At 39.8% G+C, this 22,201-nt stretch overlaps 1 protein-coding gene across 4 annotated transcripts in view; it reads left to right on the plus strand.

Moving 5' to 3' along the window:
• LRP5 (LDL receptor related protein 5) overlaps positions 1-22,201 on the plus strand; it is a 163,921-nt gene that overhangs the window by 16,032 nt on the left and 125,688 nt on the right. For all 4 annotated transcript variants that reach the window (XM_087745897.1, XM_087745899.1, XM_087745901.1 and 1 more), the window contains exon 2: positions 19,240-19,636. In XM_087745897.1, the coding sequence (XP_087602023.1) occupies positions 19,240-19,636 (397 nt within the window). The remainder of the gene's footprint in view (positions 1-19,239; positions 19,637-22,201) is intronic.

Genomic DNA, 22,201 nt, shown 5'->3' on the forward strand with positions numbered 1-22,201 from the left:
GTGCTGCTCTACATTGCAATTATTAGTCACAGCAAAGGAGACAAAAAAACCTGAGTTGTCCTCAAAAGTGAGTTACTTTCTATCGCCCAAGTGAGGTCTGTTGATGGCAAGGTTGACCCATATTGCACATGGTAATTAATAGAAGACTGACATGAGGAGGGAGTTCTGGATTTTTGGTCCCCTTTTTAAAGGAGAAAGAAATTTTCTATTTTATTTGCATCTTCTTTAGTCAATTTCTGTGTTAGATGAGCTTGATAAAGGAGTTACTTGTCTCTGGTTGTTCAGCCTTCTCTTTCAGCCAGTGCTTCAAAGGCTAGGTGGATGCAGGCACCACGTTCAATTTTCTTGCAATTCACTAATGAAATTTAGTGTCTTCTGTTTTTTGGGTTTTTGTTGTTGTTTGTTTGGGTTTTTTTAATTATTCCCATAAGGCTTACATTTGGGGCATTTTTTTAAGCAAGACTTCCATCTTTATTATGTAGGAAAAACAGCCCTTCTCCTTTACATGTAAATATGTGGGTTAAATTGCGTTCATAAGCCCCTGTTGTATTTTAAGAGGGTAGATGTCTGCTTCTGTATTTAGTCATTATCGTTCATACCTGGAGGGAGTTACTTAAATGCATGTGGTCATTTCTTGCATGTATTTCATGTTTATTAACAATCCACTGAAGGGTCTTGTTTATAAAAAGTTAAAATGCAGTTGTTAATTGCTGATGGTGTGGTAGTATCTGGCATGTTGAATGTGCCATGTTTGTCATGTTTCTGGATTGGCAATGTGGTTTTAGGCCGTGAGTCGTAGCTTTTTGTGTTTACATTTGTGTTCTGCAGTGTTTTTAGTTGTAAAAAAAAAATATGCATATGTATAATAAGGAGGGCAGAATCCAGGACATTTAAACTCACAAACAGTCTGCAACAACTGGAAACAGAAGAGGTGTAAAAACTGGTTGTAATAAGCTTACTGTGCTTAAAAGGCATTCACCAGAGAGGGGACACAGGGCACTAACACTTTGTCCATCTATGAGTGTGTTAAATGCTAGGCAGTGCATTGCAGTGGTGAATGTATAAAGTGTATTCTGCCTAGTCAGACTCCCAGTCTGGCTCCTGAAGGATGGCAGTATTTATTTCTTTTTCTCAACTATAACATAGGGTTCGAATAGTTGTTTGGAATATCATTACATCTGGAATGCCCTGGATGTTTTCCAGACACAAAGGGAGAAGGCTTCCTGCTCTTAAAGTCCTGGGTCATGTCTTCATTGCTGAAACAGGTGTAATTATTACACTGATATTGCAACCTTGACGTAAAAATCCTGATAGAGTCAGTGCAATTCCATGCAGCTGATAAAATCTCAGGTAGGAGTGAAATAATGACAGTCGCTTTTTACTTGAGGTAAAAGTTTCCTTTTCTCTCCTGGCGTTTTTACATTGAAATAGTGATCTCAATGTAATAGTTACATCTTTCTCTTTAGCAATGAAGACACAGCCAAATAGTGCAAATGAAGGGTGGAGAAAAGGGATACAGAGATGGTCACACATTGTTTGAATCAGTTTTGTTTTGGTGTAAACAAATGCACTTTGCTCTGTCCTCCATGATATTGCTTCCTTGTGCAATGCTAATAGGCTTGTACCCTTCTCTCTGCAGAAGTAAAGGGTAGGTTTTGGACAAAGTTAAATAAATATAAAACCCTGGGATGCATTTTGTTGCCTGAGTTCTTTAAGCAGTTTTAGAATTTGTATATTTTATTTTCTATGTGAGGGAAAACGTCTGCATTCCTGTTTTTTCTGTCTACCCTTCCAGCAGTGTACTGCTTATATTTGTGGACCTCTGATTTTGGAGATGACTACGTCTTTTGACGCCCAAAAATGGCAGCTAGGATTTTCTTTGAACTCGCGCTGTGGCATTTATGTCCATTTATGTCCATTTATTTATTTATTTATTTATTTATTTATTTATTCATTCATTCTGTCTTTGAACCATTTGCACTGTAGCATAGCCCTGGAGTTACTTCTTTTGGCACTTCAATTCGCTGCAATTGGAGCATAGAGAAGATGGAAAAACATTTAGTCACACTTCTCTAGATGTGTTGTGTATCAGGAGTCCAGTTTCTTATTTGCAGTACGCCTTGTCTAGGCTGCCAAGGATAGGAGAGTTGGGGTGGCTGAGATTGTTGCTAAACTGTTTGCCATAGTAAAATGTATGCCTGTTTTTACTCTACTACAATTTGTTTGTAAGGTAGTGTGACGGTATAAAAAGGTTGTAAGTTTACTCTGTCTGGAAAGAAACACTGGTTATGGTTCTACTTAGCGCACTGGGTTCTTGTCTTGGCTCTGCCATGGACCAATGTCTTGCCCATGGACAAGACCCTTAATCCTTGTCTTCTGTGGGCTTCCTTTCATTCTTTGCCTTGTGTATCTAGACAGCAAGTTTTTCAGGTGTGACAATCCTTCACAATGTGTCCACATTGTGTCTTTCAGGGTGCGAATCTCAATTCTGGCTTCTAGGTGTTACCATAATATGAATGACAACAGTTCATGTTGTATACAGTTTGTGTTTCCACCCCCGCTCCCCCACATGGTTCCTTTGTAGGGAACAGATTGACTTCCTTATGATTTTGGACCCCTTTTATAATGAACTGAAAGCTTTTTAGACATTCATTTCCTTTCTTGTTTGGGAAAGGCAGATATGTGTTGGGTTAAAACAATAATTAGGCTTGGCTGTTTATACAGGCGGGGAAACCGTGGGTAGAAGAAAACTGAAGAATTAAGTGTGAGTGAACTGGGAAGAAAAGAATAATACGTTTTTTTTTGCTTCAGCCTGCTGCTGAAGTTGAGGTGCACCATACATTTCTAGTACCTCTCCTACTTTGTGCTTCTGCAATATGAGAGTATCTGACAACTTTGTGGCAGCTTCTCTTGCATATGCATTGCCAACAGTTAATTTCTTATGCCAGTAGGATGTTACTGAGACTCACATGAAAATTTCACAAGGTAAATAAGCCTAACTTGAAAAATAAAAGATGACTAATAATTTGTTGTAGCTCTACGTGAAAATACTTTGAAATTAAGTTTGTGAGTTTGTGGATGGCTAGGTCTATGCTCAAAGCATGTGTGTAAAGCAACCTGTGCGTGCCACTGTATGTATTTTTTTTTTTTTTTTTTTTTTTTAAGCACAAACCCACCTATAAAGTTCCTTCCCCTGAGCATTGCGTGTACAAGACACAGTAGCACAGAGACAGTGCTCTACAAGTCTGCAGCAGGACAGTATTTTTGATGCAGCTGAGCTGGGCAAAGAAGTTGCCTTAGTACTTTTTTATCTATTTGCCTTTTTAAACCAAGATCCTTTTGACAGGATCGGCTCAAGGAAAGCAATTATGTGTGCAGTCGTGCTGGCAGATTTCAGGGCACCAAAACATCTGTGAGGTAGTAGGAGACTGGGGGATGGGGAGCAACATGCAACTGGGGATAGGCAGGAACAGGGGAGGGGAACTCAGCTTCAGGCAGAACAAAACACTCTGACCCAGCCCAATACAAAGGGCATATTTAAATCAAGATTCCTCCTAACACAGCGTAGCTGCAGCTCGATCTGTGCAGAGTTTATGGTTTGGCCTGAAATACTGTGTTTGTCAGGGGAGTATGTGCTACACCCTGCACTGCCCTGAGAGTTTGAGGAACCCCTCCAGCTGCCCTACCTTTTGCAGTTTTACAACCTTCCCTCAGTACAGAGCATTACCACTTCTTTGATATTGTTTTTAGTCTCCTTTTTGGGACCTTTATCCTTGATTACACATCACACTATCACATACATATCACACAATTCTGCAAACACCAGAATTCATCAGACACTGAGGAGAGTGACCAATTAATAACCATGAGATTGTACAGACCAGTAATTAGTCAGCTGCAAAACCAACAGAACAGAAATGTTAAACAGCTCCTATGTAACTCATCTTTTAAGGCCCCAAATTTCCATTCTCTCTCAGATTTTCTTCAGTTTTAAATAATTATCTAGACCCAAAGCCTTTTCCACAAAAGCAAATGAAGCATTCTGGGGCTCATTTCCAAAACACGTTTCCCTTCTTGCACACTCAAACTACCAGCCTATAAAAAATAGGTACAAGGAGACTGATACAATCTGCTTTCCTCTGAATATTACCAACAGAGGTCCAAATGTGGAGAGCGTCTTTTATTCTGGAGGCTTGGAAGTGACAACTCTTTTTTTTTCTGGAAATGTCCTTAAATTCCACATTTTGGAGGGACAAATAAGGCAGACAATTATTTTATGTTTCTTCAGCTAGGCTAGGATTTGTGCTTTATTGCTCTCTGATAGGGACCCTTTGCACACTTAGATAAAGGAAGGAACAATTTTTGCCTGTTTATGATCTTCACTAATTTGTGATGCAGCAGAATTATGAGTGAGCCACATGCACTTCCAATTTAAAAAGAAAATTTTATGGGGAAAACATCACTGAAGCTCTTCTGTCCAACAGTGACATACTGCCGAATCTTAGTTTGGTACTGAGTCCTTGGGACTCAGTATTGAAGTAAATATAGTCACAGGTGGAGACCTTACCAAAAATTTTTGAACCCAAGGATAAAAATGTATCACAGTTGCAGATGATGGCTGCCAGGTAAATGATAATAGAATGTGGTCTACCCTCTAAAGCAAGAATACCATCAGTTAATGAGTAATATTCACTTACCTACCTTACTCAGACAGGTCAATTCGAGCTAGCCACGTGCTTTGCAAGTATGTGAACTGCAACGCCATTGATGATCATGCTGGCATTAATTTACATTAACAGCAGAGTGCAGGCATGCCCCAAAGAGCACAGGATCCTATTCCATTATGTCCATAAAAATCATACACTGATCACCAAAGACACATGAAATCAGTTTATCAAAACAGCTGTATTCAATGGCATTGTGACACCCAGAAGAGTTGAATCTTTGACTCAATTTGTAATAGACTATGATCATTTTAACCCAAAAATAAAGCAAGTCATATTATTTTTTTTTCTGACCCTTGGCTGACTTCTGACAGAAACTGAAAGAAAAGTTAGTGAAATCCTGAACATGCTCTCTCTTCCAGAAAATATATTATTTTTGAACAAATGTTTGGAAAAAAGCTAATTTATCAAAAGTGCCATGTCTTTGCCTCCACAATACTGAAAAACAATTAGATTTATAGAATAATAATAATCATAATAATGAAGAGAGCAGACAATCTTCCTTTGTGTAGTTCCAGCAGGACGAATGCTCCAGATAACTTGCAGGACAAACGCTGACTTTAGAGAGACAAAAGGAGCCATAAGGAGTGAATTTAGTAATCAATGTTCTTTGCTAAAGCAGAATCATCTCCAGCAAGGAGCGATTTACAAAGATCGGAGCAGATTACTGTATTTATTTGCTACATTAGTGGATGCAAATTAAGTATTATCAGCGATATAAATACAAGCACAATATTACAGATTTCATTATCTTAAATAATCCTTTTCACCTCATCTTCTTTTTGCTCTCCTTCCTAACAAGCTCTCACAAAACCAAAATCTTGAATATTTGGCTGGAAGACAGTCACGAGACTTGCACAAAAATCAGAAGTCCTGTCCACAACTTGGCACTAAAAGCTTCTCTCAACTTCACACCCTCTAAAGCCTAGTATCATGTGGCAGGTTCCCTTTAACAAGATGGTTTCATCTGGGAAGATTCTTAACTGTTAGAAGAAAACCACATCAGATTGTAGAACCTACGTTTCACTCTTCCACATCTGACTTGACCACACTTTTCTTCCAATGAATAACATTTGCCAGCAGCTGAATCCAGCACATGCTATTTCTGAGTTGTTTTCTGCATTTTACAAATATATTACATTTTCAAGGGTACATATACGTTTGGTAGAGAGAGAAGTAAAATGTCTTTTTCCAGCTTTCTTAAGATTTGCGTCTTTTGGAGTTAATGTAACATCTGGAACTAGAAATTGGAAACAATTCAGATCAGAAACAAGCATACCTTTGTCAAGCCTATATTTGTTCAAGTCCTGGAGAATATTTGCAAGCCAAATTTTCCAAATGATGCAGAACCACTCTTTTATCCATTAAAAGTTTGGAACCATCACTGCTGCATAATCTGCTATTATTGGCCAGACAGTTGTCTGCCAAACCAAAGAGGAATAAAATAAACTGGGAAAAAAAAAAAAAAAAACAACAAAAAAACCCCAAAAAAACCCAGAAGAGAACCTTGCTCCCATTGGCATCCAGAATCTAAAAAGGGGACACTGCAAGGTTTTTTCCATTCATGGGTTGACCTGAACTGTTATTCACAACAAAAGTCATGTATAGATGCTCAAGGAAGTCACCCCTTTGTCTGCGTTCTTCTAAACCTGTTATGCAGAGGTAGGACAAATCCTCAGTTTCCTCTGCAGTTTTAAAACTCTACTGAGCATAATGTGGGGGTGGGGGGAAATCCATGCCTACTGCAAAATTATTGCCATGTACTCTGTATCACAGAATGTGAAACATCTAAGTATGTTTTTTTCCTGCCACATCTCCCATCCCTATTTTTAAGCACTGCCTTTGCACTTACCCGTTTTGGCAAAGCCCAACGGCTGTACCACGTAAGAGACTACTTCAATGCCGCTTATGCTAAAATCAGAAAATACCAGAAATCTCTATGGACAGGCTGTTTCCAATTTTTGTGGGTACAAGCAGAGTGCCATATTAATTCTCACAAAGCAAACCAACGTGAGTCAGCTGACAGATAGCTCCCGTGTGGTTTGAATATTGTAAACACTGTTACAGAATTGAAACTAGTGTCCTGTTGTATTAGACAAAATACAAGTTTGTACTTTAAAGAATCCTTAATCAAAATATGAAACCTTCTCACTGACAAGACAATGAAAGTATTTGGTATTACAGAATCAGTGCAAAGAGGAGCGATATTTGAACAGGGTGGTCTGGTAGAATGGAAATCAAATCCTCATCTGCCAAGTTCCTTCCCAGTACTGCCACCCCATGAACATCCATTCCTAACTCAGCTCTCTGGGTCCGACGTAGAAACACAATCCAATAAGGATTTCATGCACAATCCACCACCTTGCAAAGAGAGGTGAATGGGGTGGACTTTGCTAACACACTGCACGTGAACACCATGACTCATATCAGGTTGAAGCCGTTCATTTCTTAAGTTCCACATCAGAATAGATCGATGCAAACATGCTGTCAGAGCTGGCAATAAACAGATTTATTTTCTGTGTTTCAGTTAACCAGCCAAGATGTACAACAGGCTTAGGAGAGAGGTAAAGTATTTGTTCTTTAGTATCCGAACAGCTATGGGTAACACAAGTCTGAGTTTTTATTTAGCAAACGCTTCAACTAGTGCTGCAGTAGTGATGCCAGTGTATTCTCATAAAAGGGCCATGGACCAGCCCTTGATGTGAATGTCCCTGCCATCAGCAACTGTATTTTTATGATGATATCTTCTACGTGACTTCCTGAGTGACTTGCCTCAGAACTTCTGAGGCAGTACTCACAGGTTTCTGAACTGAGCTTCTAGCTGAGGTAGGGTCACTGTGGGCTTTTGCATGAGAGACAGTATAAAGCAATGCTTCTCTTCCCTCAGTGCAAGTAATTTGTTGTTAAAGATTGCCTGTACAGTTATTTTTTTGGACCCAGGGTTACAAATTGTAAGTGCTTACAGCATCTTTCACTCTTACAGATGGCAGCGTAAGGGCCATAGCTTTGCATAGCGGGAGGAGGTGAGCGTCCAGTGCTGGTAGTCTGTGGTGGATCTGGAGAAGTTTGCTCATTACGCCTTAAGACAGTAGCTGGTGTGTGAGGCCTGTGATAGCCTTCCTTGTATCACACTGTTCTTAATTTAACGTAGAGGACGTTTGGAGGCTGGCTGTGGTGTGGGTCAGTAGATTGCCCATGCGTATGTGATGAGTCTCCCTCTGCTATCCAATTCCTCTGTTTGGACACAGTGTCAGACTCATCCTAGAGCAGACCTGTGAGGTATTGCTGCCTAGTAATTCTTAAAGAGCAGGAAGGTTTTCGCCTTCCTTGTGGGGTTTACTGTCTACATTTAGACTGGGATTTTCGGTGGACCTTGGCAGCTTTGACTACTGAAGTCTGATGGAAGTTGTCAGTTTAACCTCCCTTGGAGTTCAGTTCAGATTCTAATCTCCAACCAGCACCAAACTCAACAGCTGACTTTTAAGATTGGAGGATGCTCAGCTTAACATCCATTTTCAAAGTGCTGGTTTTCAAAGCTTGTTTTTGGTGTCTGTCTGGAGCTAAAATGCCCTAATCCCTAATAGACAGTATATTTGCATTTAAGCTGTCGTGTGCATTGCAGTTCTTGAGTAGCATATTGCAGCAGAATCCTCAGAAGAATAAGCAAATTGTTGTGAACAGTATACTGCTTTTGGGAAAATCCCACATATATTTTAACCTCTGTAAAGTGCTCAGGTGAGAACCTGAGGTCAGGAAGATGTGGGGGTTCAGAGTGCAGAGATATTATCTGTTTAGTATTAGCTAGTCAGGATTGCATGAGGCTGCAGTCCTCACAACTGTTTGGCTGAACACCAGTTGTGCATTGCACAGGGAGAGATTGCCAAGAGCCAGTTTTGCAATAATGTTTAGAAGTTTCCTCTAACAAAACAGATCAGAAGAAAATTGCTTTATGCTCTAATGAATCTGTGTTCTCCTCTAAATAAAATGGTTAAAGTGCTTGCAAGTCTTATCTAATGAATATCTCAGCAACTTGATATGTGTCCCCAAATCATGGTTGATGTTCTGGTTTTTGTTTATTTTTTTCAGTGCATCTCTGAATATGTTCTGTATGCTGCTTGGTGGTCTGTGTAGTGTTGGCTGCTCACATGGACTTGGCTGTCCTCCTTTCCAGCTGCTAAACTGTGTTAAAAGAAGATGAAATATGCTGTTCCATGTAACCAATTTCAGTATTTGCTACAGGGGTATTAAGGACAGTCTGAGAGAGCTATTGCCTTGTGCACCAGGAGGGGAGTTCATGTGGCGTGCTTAATGGGTGGTCTGTGGGAAAAGACAGAAAAGTTTGAGGAACCCTCCTTTAAAATCATGTGTCCATAGAAAAGTGATCTTGAACACACATAACTTGCTTCCAGCTTCTGCAGAGATGGAATTGCACTAAATTATGCACACTGAATCCAATCATTTGGCTTTTCTGGCATGTGAAGATTTTTACTTGAAGTAGGTAACAGAACTAGGGACAGGACAAAACAATAGTTAATAAGTTCAGGGTGTGCTGTTGGAGAGTTTTAAAACATTTTATTGCCATCCTAGACAATCTGAACAAATCCTAAGTTTCATAATTTGTATAAAGCACCTTCGCTGGACTTCTTCAGAGCATGCTCTTCAGACAAATCCTTTGGCATCTCTTGACCAAGGGAAATGAACTAATTCAGGGCAACAGAGATGAAATGGTATATAATCAGTGCTATATTTTGTTGTTACTGCTAACATTATTATTTAAAAACTGTAGGCTGCCAAACAAAACCAACAGTCTGAAGTAAATCTCTTGTCTTCCTAAAACCCTGTCATTATTGGGGGGGAACCCTACACAATCCAGAAAATATGACAAGATCTTAAAAGAACTTACTGCTTGTTTATTTAAAAAAATAAAATAAAAGGTAGTTAGCCGTTTATCTAACAATATTTTAATGTTAGTATTTGATAAAACTACTAAATTCATCTGCTTCAGGAGGGCAACACAAACAGTGATGTGAGTATTATGTTACTGGAAGAGTTTTTAAAACTGTTTTGTGTAAAACCAAGCATAAACACAAGCAACCTCACACCCTTGTAATTTAGATTTTCAGTGAAACGGTATGGGGACTTCAGTCCACTGAGTTTTTGTTTTTTGGGTTTTGTTTGTTTGTTTTGGGTTTTTTTGTTTGTTTTTTTTCTTTGATTTCAAGACATGCAGATGAAACTCTTTTGCTGAGGCAGGAGTTAATTGTACAAAAGCCATACCTGGGGAATGGCTATCCAACTGCTATTAAAAATCACTTGTTGTAAGCAATTCTGCAGCTTCTGTAGTGTGCTCCAGTATCTTCAGAGCATGTTTCTCTCTGCATCATCCCTGCATTCCCTTCCCATCAATGAAAAATCCAAAGCCTAACCTGATCTAATTTGTTTGGTGTGTCCTTTCTCCAGTGGCTAAGAATAAATGATCTTCAGCCTCTCATAAAAGCGGTTACTAGTTGGACTGTTGTTTTACTCTTCATCTCACTGCCTTCCCAGCTCCTCTTGTAGACAAGAAGAACAAACTTCATATGTTTTCTAAGCCCACTTAAAACTTTTTTTTTTTTATACTTTTCTATGGACCCTTTCCAGCTTGCTGCTGCTAAACCAGATGTCCTTTAAGCTTACATAATTTATTTACATAAACCCTCTCCCCTCAACATATTTGTGGCTAAAGCCATGTCACTTCTTGTAGGTACATTGATGGATGAACAGCCTCCCTGTTTCTGTAGCCTGATGGCAAATAGATCACTGAGATCCTGGCTGTCTTCTAGTATTCAGCAGTGATACTCAAGATAACACTTAGCACATGTAAATAAAACTGGCACCAAATGTATTTCGTAATATGGGATACTAGTGTGGATTGGATTACTTTGCACTGTTTTATGCCTGGTGTGACGATGTAAACAATTTAACATATAGGCTGGTAAAGAGTAAAATTTACAAAAATTCCCTGACATCTGCATGCAATGTGTCTAAATGTTGGATGTTCTTAGTGATTTAAAATAACACTCCTGTCTCCCCCTGAATTTCAGACCTTGATTCTACCTTAAATCAGATAAAATGGAAATGAATCCTCCTTACTTGATAACCAGAACACTTTCATGGTTTGGAGAGGGAAATTACTATCAAACGGATTGAGCTGGAGGGTTAGAGGAATGGGATGGAATTTGGGGAAAGAGTATATTTTCCTCTTAAAGTAGTACTATAAACCAGCTATCACTGAATAGCTGTTCCTTCACAGCTCACTGACCCACACTCACTCCTGATTCACAGAGAGGAGAAGTCTTAGCCATGTCAGGAATGAAAAGCTGAGTGTGTCATGGAGCCTCTGCTGGAAGATCTTCAAGTGCCTTGCTCAAGCATGAGTAGGCTTCACAGCAGCCCTTTGAGATAATTAACAGCAGAAGGAAGGGTATGTTTGTAGCACGTGGAATGATTTTTACAAATCATTGGGCTGAAGCACCTGATCAAGTTTACTAAGGGGATATATGTGGGAGTGAAACTCAGGAGCCCTGATTTTTTTAGTCCTGTGCTCTACAAACTGCTGCCACCTACCTCTGTGTTGCAGCAAGAATATCCTATGATTTAGTAATTACACTGGGAATTCACCTTATCTACAAAAATGGGTTTTGAGGATGAAAGCAATAGCTCTCTATTCTTTGGAGGACTGTACCTGGGAAGTTAAAACTCGGGTTGAATAGGTGCAGTTAGTACAGGAAGATTTAATCTATCTTTTGAAGCTGGTCATTTCAGATTCTCTGCAGCAGCAGCAGCTGCCAATAAAAAGGTCCAGGGTCCAGAATGCAGAGCTTAGAGTATTTAAGAAAGAAACTTTTTTTTCCCTGCTAAATATAACAGTTGCGTTGAAAGAGTAAAATAAACTTATGTGTATCTGTGGGATTTGTACATGCTGTATTCCCTTCTTTCCTAGTGAGGTGTCAGACTGGGTTTTTTAGTTGTGCTTGATTTTAGGAGACAGGTTTGGCTAAACTCTTGATTACCTTCCTTTCTGTTCCATGCCTGAATCTCTCTCCTTTTTACCTTCTTTTCTGCATCTTTATGGCTCCAGTAGTGTATGTGTGTCCTGGCATGTGAGCTTCCTGCTGCCACCAGCTGCCGTCTCTCCCTCCATCAACAAAGCTGTGAAAAATGGGGATAACGCCCAAAAGGGTGACAGCACGTAGAATAACTTCCTTCCCTAAGTGTTTGGAAGGAGCCTTATGCTACACATCAAAGGTCTAAGCCTCTTTATGATCCAAAAGAGTTAGAGTGGACAAGAGGGATCACTTTGTACTGTAGAACCAGTTTCTCTGATTAATTTATGGCTGCTAGGACCCTACCTACATGATCTTGTTTCTGCATAGGAGCTATTTTTAAGTATAGAAGGCTGATGCATGTTTACTCCATATCCTGTCTTGGAGTTTCTGTAAGACTGTACACCCTTGGGTGCAAAAGTTTTGGCACGTTTGTTTTTTACCATCTTTGTGTGCCTGCGGTAGGGGTGGGGGGTGTGTTTTTGTTCCTTGGTAATGGATGTTTTTGCGGTTTGGGACATTGACTGCTGCAAGAATTATATGCTATTCTCTCTGTCCAGCAGTACAGATGGCTTAACCACAGAGGTCTCCTATGCATATGTTCAATAAGAATTGAAATAATATTTAAAATATAAGTTGTTGCACATACAAGCTGAAATAGCCATCCAAAATTACAGTATGCTTATTAAAATGAGGCCTTCATTTTATGTTGTGTACCAGGCTCCCAAGATCCTCAGTCATTTTTCTTAAAAGCGCAGTTAAACCTTTCCATGACCTTTAGCCTAGTTAACTGGTTTAAGAATTGTTAAGTAAGGCTTTTCTCCTGTGCTATACATAGGATTTGTGTGTGTTCTGCACTGCTGGTGCTTTCAAGAGTAGGAATCATGCACGTGCCTCAGTATTCTCATGTCTTTCTATTTTGGCTTTAAGGGGAAGGAGACAAAATGTAGGCATGTCAACAAGTATGAAGCAGTAGTATAAATAGAACTTTTTAAAACTCTTGTTCAGCTTGTCTTAGAACTGTTGCAGCTTTGCAGCTAACCAGCAACTGATGAGAAATGCTCCGTTGATTATAATTCATGATCATCTTAGTCTTAATATGTAAATGAGTTGAACACCATGTCGTGGTTTCAGCTGGGATAGCATTGATTTTTCTTCCTAATAGCTGGCACAGTGCTGTGTTTTGGATTTAGTATGAGAATGATGTTGATAACACGCTGATGTTTTAGTTGTTGCTAGGCAGTGCTTATACTAGTCAAGGACTTTTAAGCTTCCCATGCTCGGCCCAGTGTACAAGAAGCTGGGAGGGGGCACAGCCAGGACAGCTGACCCAGACTGGCCAAAGGGCTATTCCATACCGTATGATGTCATGCTCAGTATATAAACTGGGGAGAGTTGACCGCGGGGCAGCGATCGCTGCTCGGGGACATGCTGGGTATTGGTTGGTGGGTGGTGAGCCAATTGTATAGTGTATAACTTGCTTTGTATATTATTATTATTATTACTATTACTACTATTCTATTTTATTTTACTTCAATTATTAAACTGTTCTTATCTCAACCCACGAGTTTTCTCACTTTTACGCTTCCAATTCTTTCCCCCATCCCACTGGGGTGGGGGGAGTGAGTGAGCAGCTGTGTGGTGCTTAGTTGCTGGCTGGGGTTTGACACCCCATCAAACTGGTTTTCAGAACTGTTACTGAAACTAATAGCAAAGACTGTATAGCACAATTTTTAGTTGTTTGTCCCACATCACTTTGCTGGGGCTAACAGGTGCCCCTGAAGCATCTCATAAAATTTAAGTGCTGTAGATGGGATTGATACAATTAAACAAAAGATGGAAGTTAATGGCTGAATTCAGCACACTATGAAGCAGCACGCTGGCCTGTTCTGTTGGAAGGTAGTTACAGCTGGGCAGATGGCAGTAGACTTGCCATACTTCATAGAGCTTATGTTTTTAACAGAGATGGATGAGAAGAAAAAGAAAGATTATTACTACTTTGTAATGTATGTAATGTATGGTGAAGTGCAGGGAAGTCTAAGCCTCAGTGCATTTAAAAAAAAGGTTTTTTATATCAGTTATGAATGTGATAGAGATGGTGGTAAGGGAACTATGGTAGGCATGCTAAAACTGATACTGCTTATAGTGGTCAACCAAATGAATTGTACATAAAGTGTACAAACACTCCAGTCATATTATGTCTGCACAAGACAGCTTTCCCAATGCAGGTAGAACAATTAAAATTCAGTAATTAAACACAGACAAGGAACAGAAGATTTGCCCAAGAGCATTCAGGAGATCAAGAGCAAAGGTTGAAATTGAACCCATGCTTGATTCCTAACCAGCTTGATCAGGAGTGTTTCCTTTTCTCCAGTTAATAGACTGATGGAGAAGGTCTGTTTTCACACTGTTGTGCCATAAGCCTCTGTGTAGATAGCTCCATTATCAAGTCAAGGGTGTGTTTTCCAGTTAGCAGAAAACCACTGGAAAATTGATGCGTTTTTGAATAGAAATAATATGTCTTTCTAGAATGAAGTATTGTTGATCAAGTACTGCATGATCCAAATGAGATTGTAGAATTGCTGCAAGAAGTCTGTAACTTTCTACAGTTTAGTCTATTGTCTGTTTAGAGTTCATTTGATAATTTGTGGGATTTCAGGTTCTTTTCTTGCTTTGTCAAAGGATTGTGAACTCCAGCTATGTACAGAGGTTTTAAATACTGCCTATTATGGAAAAATATGAACTGTTATAATTTTACCAAAAAAAAAATACAGCTCTTTCACCACCCCCACCCCACCCCCCAAAAATATTGTGCTTTCAGTTGGGTGGTAATAGACTGGATATAAACAATTTGTCCTCCACATTCATCATTCATCCTGTTACTGTTTGTTCTTGTCTCTTTTCAAATCAGAAGGTGGTGTTTCCCTTTTCAAGCAATTTGCAGTTGTCGGGAGCATTGCTGATCAAAATAGAGCATAACACTAAGTGTTCCTTTGAGAGTCTCCTACCTTTCTAACCATGGAATAACTTCTCTAGCAAGGGATATTGCCTCCTGTTGTGTAACAGACAAGCTCATTTGAAGGTCAATGGTAATCAAAGTTGTTGCTAGTTTTTTTGGGTCTCCCACATCCCTCCATCCCTCTCCTCAGAAACTGCTGTTAACTGGCTTTCCAGTTTGCCTTGTCAAGAGTTGTGCAGTAAAGAATTAAATGCACCAAGGATAAGAGTGTTCTTTGGACCTTCAAGCCCACTTCAGTATTGAGAAGACAACATGATTTGAAAGGAGATTTATCTGCACATTCTTGGACACGAACCTTTGATTCTACATACACGTGGGATTCAAAGTAAACAACTTGCACCGTCTATCAGTGGGATGATCTTGAATCTCTAGGATGGTTTGTTGATGGCACAGCAAATAAAGTTTTTGGTCAATGCCATTTGTTTTGTTGCTTTTTGAACTTGCTTTGTTTCTCATTCTAATGCCTTAAAAAACCTGTTGGTTATAATCACATAGGGTATGAATGTGTCTTGAATTGCTAAACTGTTGAGTTTAATAATTCTATGAAACTAAATGCTATGCATCTATCCTTCTGGAAAGGCATCTGCTTTCTCAGTTGCCTCTTTCAGATTTACTGCTTACTAACTGGGAAAGTTGGAAATTTGAAAAGTTCTGTGAACTTCTCTTGGGACATCTTGGAGGTTGTATTTAGTCAAAGCTGCAGAGTTACCAGAGTTAGCTTTGCCTGCTAGTGAGCCATCACATTCTGACCTGATGTGATAAGTGCAAGGCCATGGAAACACAGCATTTAACTGCTCTTCTGAGTTTTGCATTATTTTTAAAGTTGGGAGAGCCTGTGTTTCTTCAGCAGCATTCCAGGCAAGAATCAGTCTTGAGAACCAGTTACTTGTTTTGATCACTGTTTTTTGGTTTGTTTTTTTTTTGTTGTTGTTTGTTTTTTTTTTCCTCTCCATACCGGTAATGCTTTAAAAGGGCTCTGCAACTATTTTTTTATAAAATGTGGACTGAAGAAAATAGGCTGCTGGGGAGGAGCAGAGAAGTGAATATGGTTTTCAAATCAGAGTTCTGCCTTATCTCTTTTATTTTTTTCCAAAGGAAATGGAATACTCATTTGTTCTAAAAAGGGATAAATTCTGGTCGTTTTCAATAATCAGTTAGTTTACGTCAGTGTGTAAACGCAGTAAAATTTCAACATGATTGCAAGCAGGGCAGTGTGATTTCCCCTCTAGGTGTTCATAGCCAACACAATGCAGCTGCACTTCAATCAGGATGACTCTGAAGCACAGAAGTGACAGAGAACACAGTGGTTAATGTGTTATCTGTATGCTGTTGCCCTACTGTGTGCATCAGTGGGGAAGAAATCTCTTGAAAGGGATAGGAAGCTGGGATAATATTGATAGTGATTGGATTAGACATTGTTCATGTCTGATCTGGTTAAGAAGCTGTTAAGTTTCTCTGCTGTTGATTGGACTTGATACTTCAGGTTCCTTTTTCCTTTGTAGTAGCATTAATAATGGCTTCAGCATGGAAATGTCTAGATGAAAATCTGTCTATTCATATTCCTCAAAACACATTTTTGGGACAAGATCTTTTAAAAATGTGTACATAGACTTTTTATGTCTTTGATCTTTGGCTGGATATGGGACTGGTTTTGTGAGGCAATGTGCATAACTTGAGAAGTTCTGTGCCCCAAAGAACTTGTGACTTAGAGCCCGCTAACATCAAACTTTCCAAGTGTTCAAATGGTTTGGTACTGTGCCACTTAAAATAGGCATGGTTATGGGGAACCAATGAGTTGCAGAGAGGAAAACAAGAACTTTGCATTCTAGACATTTTTTCTTCTGTTTTCAATAACTAACCTGTTGGGTTTTCATGATACTATTCCTAGTGTTTTTAAAGGTGACAGAGAGGAGGACTTGGCAAGTTAGGAAATGAGATAGGAGTAATACTGAGACTTCATTTCTTAAAAAGTAATTCTCCTCAAGCTGTATAAACTTTCTTGAGTTAAATATTGTACAAAATAAATTTATTACATTTTCAGTGAAACATCAATGATAACAATTGTCTGTGGCTTTGCTGTCCAAGATCCTCACTAAAACCACCAGCTGATTTAAATTTTCCTTATTACTTTCATCAGCATAGACTTCCTCCAAAAAGAAAAATAAAGCCATCTCTTTCCTGACTTGGGGAAAATAAAGGCATGATGAATAATAATAAAAAGGCTGAAATTTTTATGCATGTTTTTAAGTTCATCTGAAGCCGAGTTTTAGATTCTAACTGAGGTCCTTGGCCTGCACATCAATACATAAGCTGTTGTCAGAGATGTCCTTCACTTTGGCCCATGCAGTGGCACACACTCTCCAATGAGCATGTAGAGTTCATGAAAAAGGCAATAGCATGTGGCAGGGCTGCCAGCATAGCAGATCTGCAACTCAGACCTTGTATAAACCGTCTTCTTTTAAAAGTGCAGGAGGAATTGAATCTGAAAGACAATATCAAGAGCTAACTCTCATATACAGTAACATGAATTTGAAACTAAAGACTTTTATATCACAGGCTTGAAGCCATAGAAGAAGAAATAAAATATTTGTTGTTGCTGCTCTGTTCAGTGTGTTGTTCCTTGAGTTGAGTGGCAAGTGATTGGACCTGTGCTGGGTGCGCGCTGGAAGCAGCAGCATCAAGTGAAATGATTGTATATAAAGCTAGGAGTCAGCAGTTGACTAATAGAGAACTCCAGCAGCTGCTGCTTGAGTTAGAAGAATTGAGGGGAGGAGTGGGAAGGGTACTGGGGTTCAAGGTGACAAACAGTAGGGGCAAATGAAAATAGCTCTTCGTTTGATGACACAAGATCCCTACCAGACTTTGGCAATCAGAGGAGAAGCTGAGGGAGCTCCATTACTTCCAGCATCTACTGGCTTTTTCTGAAATACTGGCACCCTCCTTAACTGCCAGTGGTGTTCACAGTTGTGGCCAGTATGGTAGCATTGTTGTACTTGGCTGCTGCCTTCCCAGCTGTATCTGCAGATAACTATTTTTCTTGTTCACTGCTGGATGAAGAAGCAAGCCTGCACTTTTAGGAGAGAAATGAACTGGTTAACTTGGCCATCAGTCTGGCTGGTATAGTTGGTAAGGAATGTTCTGCAGTATGTCTACTTAATGTCCTCTTCTGGAAGAAGCAGTTGGTCTGAATCATGCCTCCTGCCCCCATAGTGGGTCCTTCAGAGGATCTTTACAATCTCCCTCTGCTAGAGTTTTGTAATATTCTGCGTAGGGAGCGGAGGAAGGAGTTGTAGGACTCAGACCTTTACACCTTTCTCTCCCTCTCAGAGTGTGGAGGGACAGCCTCAACTGCAAACACAGATTTATCTCTCTCTTTGAGTATAATAGCAGATGAGATCTGGTACGACAGGAAAGTCATCTTGTCTATGCTAAAATCTCTGCCAGTGTTACTGCTGCTTCTATGTGTCTTACTGTCAGATCCAACTCGATGCGGGTAATTTCCTTGCCTCTCATGAGTCTCTCTCTCCACCTCCTTCCTTTCTGTCTGTGAATGCCAGCGTCATCTGCCGAGGTCATGCCATTGTCCAGCTGAACCTTGCACACAAGAGATCTAGAACTTGTTCAGATACTGCTGGAATATCTCTATGGCTGTCATTTTGGCATGTCTTTAAGCTTCCCGTGCCTTTTGCATCAATCATAAGTTAGCTCCCCTTTCAAAGCCTGTTCCCTGTCATTCAGTACTAGGACTCAAGCTTCCACCCACCACCCACTTAGAGCTTCAAACAGCAAGAACCTTTGTCCTTTTGCTCTGGCTGCCTCTTCCAGCTAACAGCAGTCCCCACAAACTTCCACAACCCACGTCATTGTCTTCCTTCAAACTCTTCCTTGAATTTCTCTCTCATTGTGGTGCAGGGAAGAAGACAGTAGTTCTGAACCTCTGTCACAGTCTTTGCCATCTAGGAGGGCACTTGGTAGGAGCATTTCAGGGTGTTGTGTCTAGTACTGTTAGCTTCCAGCCTGCTACTAAAAGGCATCAGAACTTGCCTTCTGTGTGTTGTTACTACTTCAGTTTGGTGAACCAAGCTTTTAAACTATGAAGACTTATTTTGTTTTAAACCTGGGTTTAGGGATTGACAGAAGGTATTGTTGAAGGGCCTCAGTTTGAACTCTTAGATACAGAACTGGGACTGCTCTTCCCTCTGTCTTTTACTCCTTTGTCTGACATGTGGAAGGAAGAGGTTTTTGGGTAGTGTACATTTTTCTCTCATGTGAAACTTCCATGTTCCTTCTGCTGTAGTGCCTGCCCTGTTGATCTGGGAAAAGAAATCCTGCTCTGCCATATTCATACTTAGTGCTTTAACATCTGTAGATGCCAATAATATTAACATGCTTTTGTTTTTTTCTTCTGTAGCATCTCCCTTTTTGCTTTTTGCCAACCGGCGGGATGTTCGACTTGTGGATGCTGGAGGCACGAAGCTGGAGTCCACTGTGGTGGTCAGTGGTTTAGAGGATGCTGCTGCGGTTGACTTCCAGTATTCGCAAGGCATAGTTTTCTGGACAGATGTGAGTGAAGAAGCCATCAAGCAAACTTACATTAACCAAACTGGGAACGTGGTACAGAATGTCATCGTTTCTGGTCTGGTTTCCCCGGATGGCCTGGCATGTGATTGGATTGGGAAAAAACTTTACTGGACAGATTCAGAAACCAATAGGATAGAAGTAGCTAATCTCAATGGAACATCTAGAAAAGTCCTCTTCTGGCAAGACCTTGATCAGCCCAGGGCAATAGCTTTGGATCCTGCTCATGGGTAAATATGAATTTGACTTAAATGCTTAAATGGATACAGTGGCGATTTGAGTGTTTAGTTCTGAAAATGAAATATAGCCTTTTCTTTCAGTTTACATTTTCCCAAGGTATTTTTCTCAAGATCTGTAGCTGAACATGTGTTTGAGCTTAAATGTTTTGTGGCAATAAATGACAGCCCAGACATAGAACCAAAAAAAAAAAAAAATACAGCTGTTCTTAGGTGCCAAGCCAAATATTCAAACAGTATGATTGCCTAACTTATTCCATTGCCCTTCTGAAAAGTAATTAATTTTCCAAGCCTTTTTATTGTTATTTTCTCAGTTATCTTGTCTGGTAAGTTAACTTTCATTTGATATGTGATGTCTATTTAATGTATCTAGTCAGCAAGGTGTATAAATCTGCATGAGTCGAAACAGGAATTCTCACTTGCTGTGCTTTGCTAAACAAAATCAGGATATTTTTAAGTGGTGATGTTGAATAATCATGTTTGTGTGGGCAAGTAAAAGAATCCAGGTGAAACTGGGAACTCTAAATGCTGTAAAGTGACCAGGTTAGGAAGTAATAAGGGAGCAGGCTGGATCTGTCACTTCTAGTGCTCTTGAAAGTACTTGTATCTCTGTATGGTTCCTCCCTCCTTCTTCAATACTCTCTACCATTTCACATGTGCTCTTTGCTATCCCTGTGCACAAATAGTACTGATGTTGTGCAGTTTGGGCCCCGTATTCGTTGCAGTGATGATTGAAGATCTGCTGTGCTAGATGGACCCCAGGATAAGGAGAAAAGACAAGAAGTGAACTGCACTTCTCTTGTATGCACAAATCCATACAAGTGAGGTGGTTTACCACTAATCTGCTGCTGTTTTCACAACTCTCTCAGGGATCACTTTATCTTCCTCTTTTGTATGGTATGTGTAAGTAGGTTTCTCATCTGTAAGAAAAATCTGGTGTCAATTGACATTTTCACTGAGTCTGGCCTTTTTGCAAAGGGATGCTGAGTTAATACAAGGGCTTAGGATAAACCACAAATATAAAGTATTTTGTGGTTTATCCTGCACTGGGAGACAGACAGTCTCTTGAGAAACCACCTTCTTCAGGTGTGTGAGAAGTGAAAATTGAAACTAAGCAACAGAAGGCAACTTAAGATTGCCATGTTAGCAACTGCCATGCTACAGACTGGAACTTTGTCAGGTTGTTTTTGCAGTGGTTCCTGCATAAGGCTTCTCAGATGAATGTGAGGAGTTATGGGTACATTTATGATGAATAAGTAAAGGACATACAAGTACTAAATGAAGCTGTGTGTACCCAAAGAAACAAAATCCTTAGTTTTGTTGACACATCAAATGCTGGAGCTGCCTGCATCCTTCAGATAACTGGTGCAAAGGTACAGCCATAATCAGTAAAAGGGAAAGTGGAGTGACTTTGTTGGACCAAAGGAATTTTCCAGAGGGGACCTTGTCCCCTTAATCCTGACTTCACGATGGATGCCTTTAGGTGAAAGGAATTCTTCCCATAGCAAACTGCTGTATGGAAGTATTTTAAATAAATTAGCAGGAATCCTGTGTGTATCCTGACAGCAAGTAATCTATGCAGAATTAATTAATACTGAAGACTAACGTTAGATCTAGAGTTCAATAGTATAATGTAAAAAGGCAATATGATGTTAAATTGAGTTTTTTATAATGAGGTAGATCAGAGAGTGGAATGGCACTTCCCATGAAATACCAATGCCAGGTTGACATCTCGTGAGTGGATGCAGTTCCTTGCATTTTGACTATTTTTTTTTTTTTAAGGTAGCTTGAATATTGGTCGTGGCAATACATTTCATGCCATATTATGTGCTTTTTGACTCTCCTGTTTTGAAAAACTGAAGGGATTAACTGGGGATTACTGGTAGTATATTGCTCCTATACTACAGGAAATGTGAAATTATTATTTTAATGAAAACTGGATTAGAACAACTGGGAGAGAAAGTGTTGTTGGTACAGGTCAAAAGGAGAACTTTTTTAAAATAATCAGTGGTGATGGTAAAGTTGCAGTGCTTCTGCAAATCTAATCCTTGTTTGTGTTTGGAAGAAGGAGGGATGCAGTCATGGTTTATTTTGCGTGACTTTGAGAGGCAGTTCTTTGCAGCAATACACTGTGCAGAACAGATGTGCAGCATTTCTTAAACATACGCAAAATATCCAGTAAGTGTGACAACAGAAGATACCGTTTTGCTCTATGTTAGGTACCTTACCTTGGTCTTGCCTTTCCGTAGGTCTGTGGTAGCCTATTCTTTCCTTCCTGGAGGACTTCTCTGCTTCAAAGTATCTTGCATTTAAACCTCCCGGGAAGGTGTGCAAGTATGAACAGTTACTGTGGAATGGGTTAATATATGGAACAAGATTCAGTTGCCAAAAATGTACATGTCTGCATGTGAGCTGGTCACCTTGAGACTTTCTGGTATTGATCAACAAAATTGCTTGAGATGAGGAGAGAATGACAGTTCTTCTGACTTTTCCTTGTGATCAATTCCTTGGGTTGCCAGTGCTGCTGTCCTGAACGCTAGGTCAGTCTACAGGTTGATT

This window comes from Nipponia nippon, unplaced genomic scaffold (genome assembly GCF_047370975.1).
Source record: "Nipponia nippon isolate SJK-2023a ecotype South Korea unplaced genomic scaffold, ASM4737097v1 scaffold_10, whole genome shotgun sequence".
Taxonomy (NCBI): domain Eukaryota; kingdom Metazoa; phylum Chordata; class Aves; order Pelecaniformes; family Threskiornithidae; genus Nipponia; species Nipponia nippon.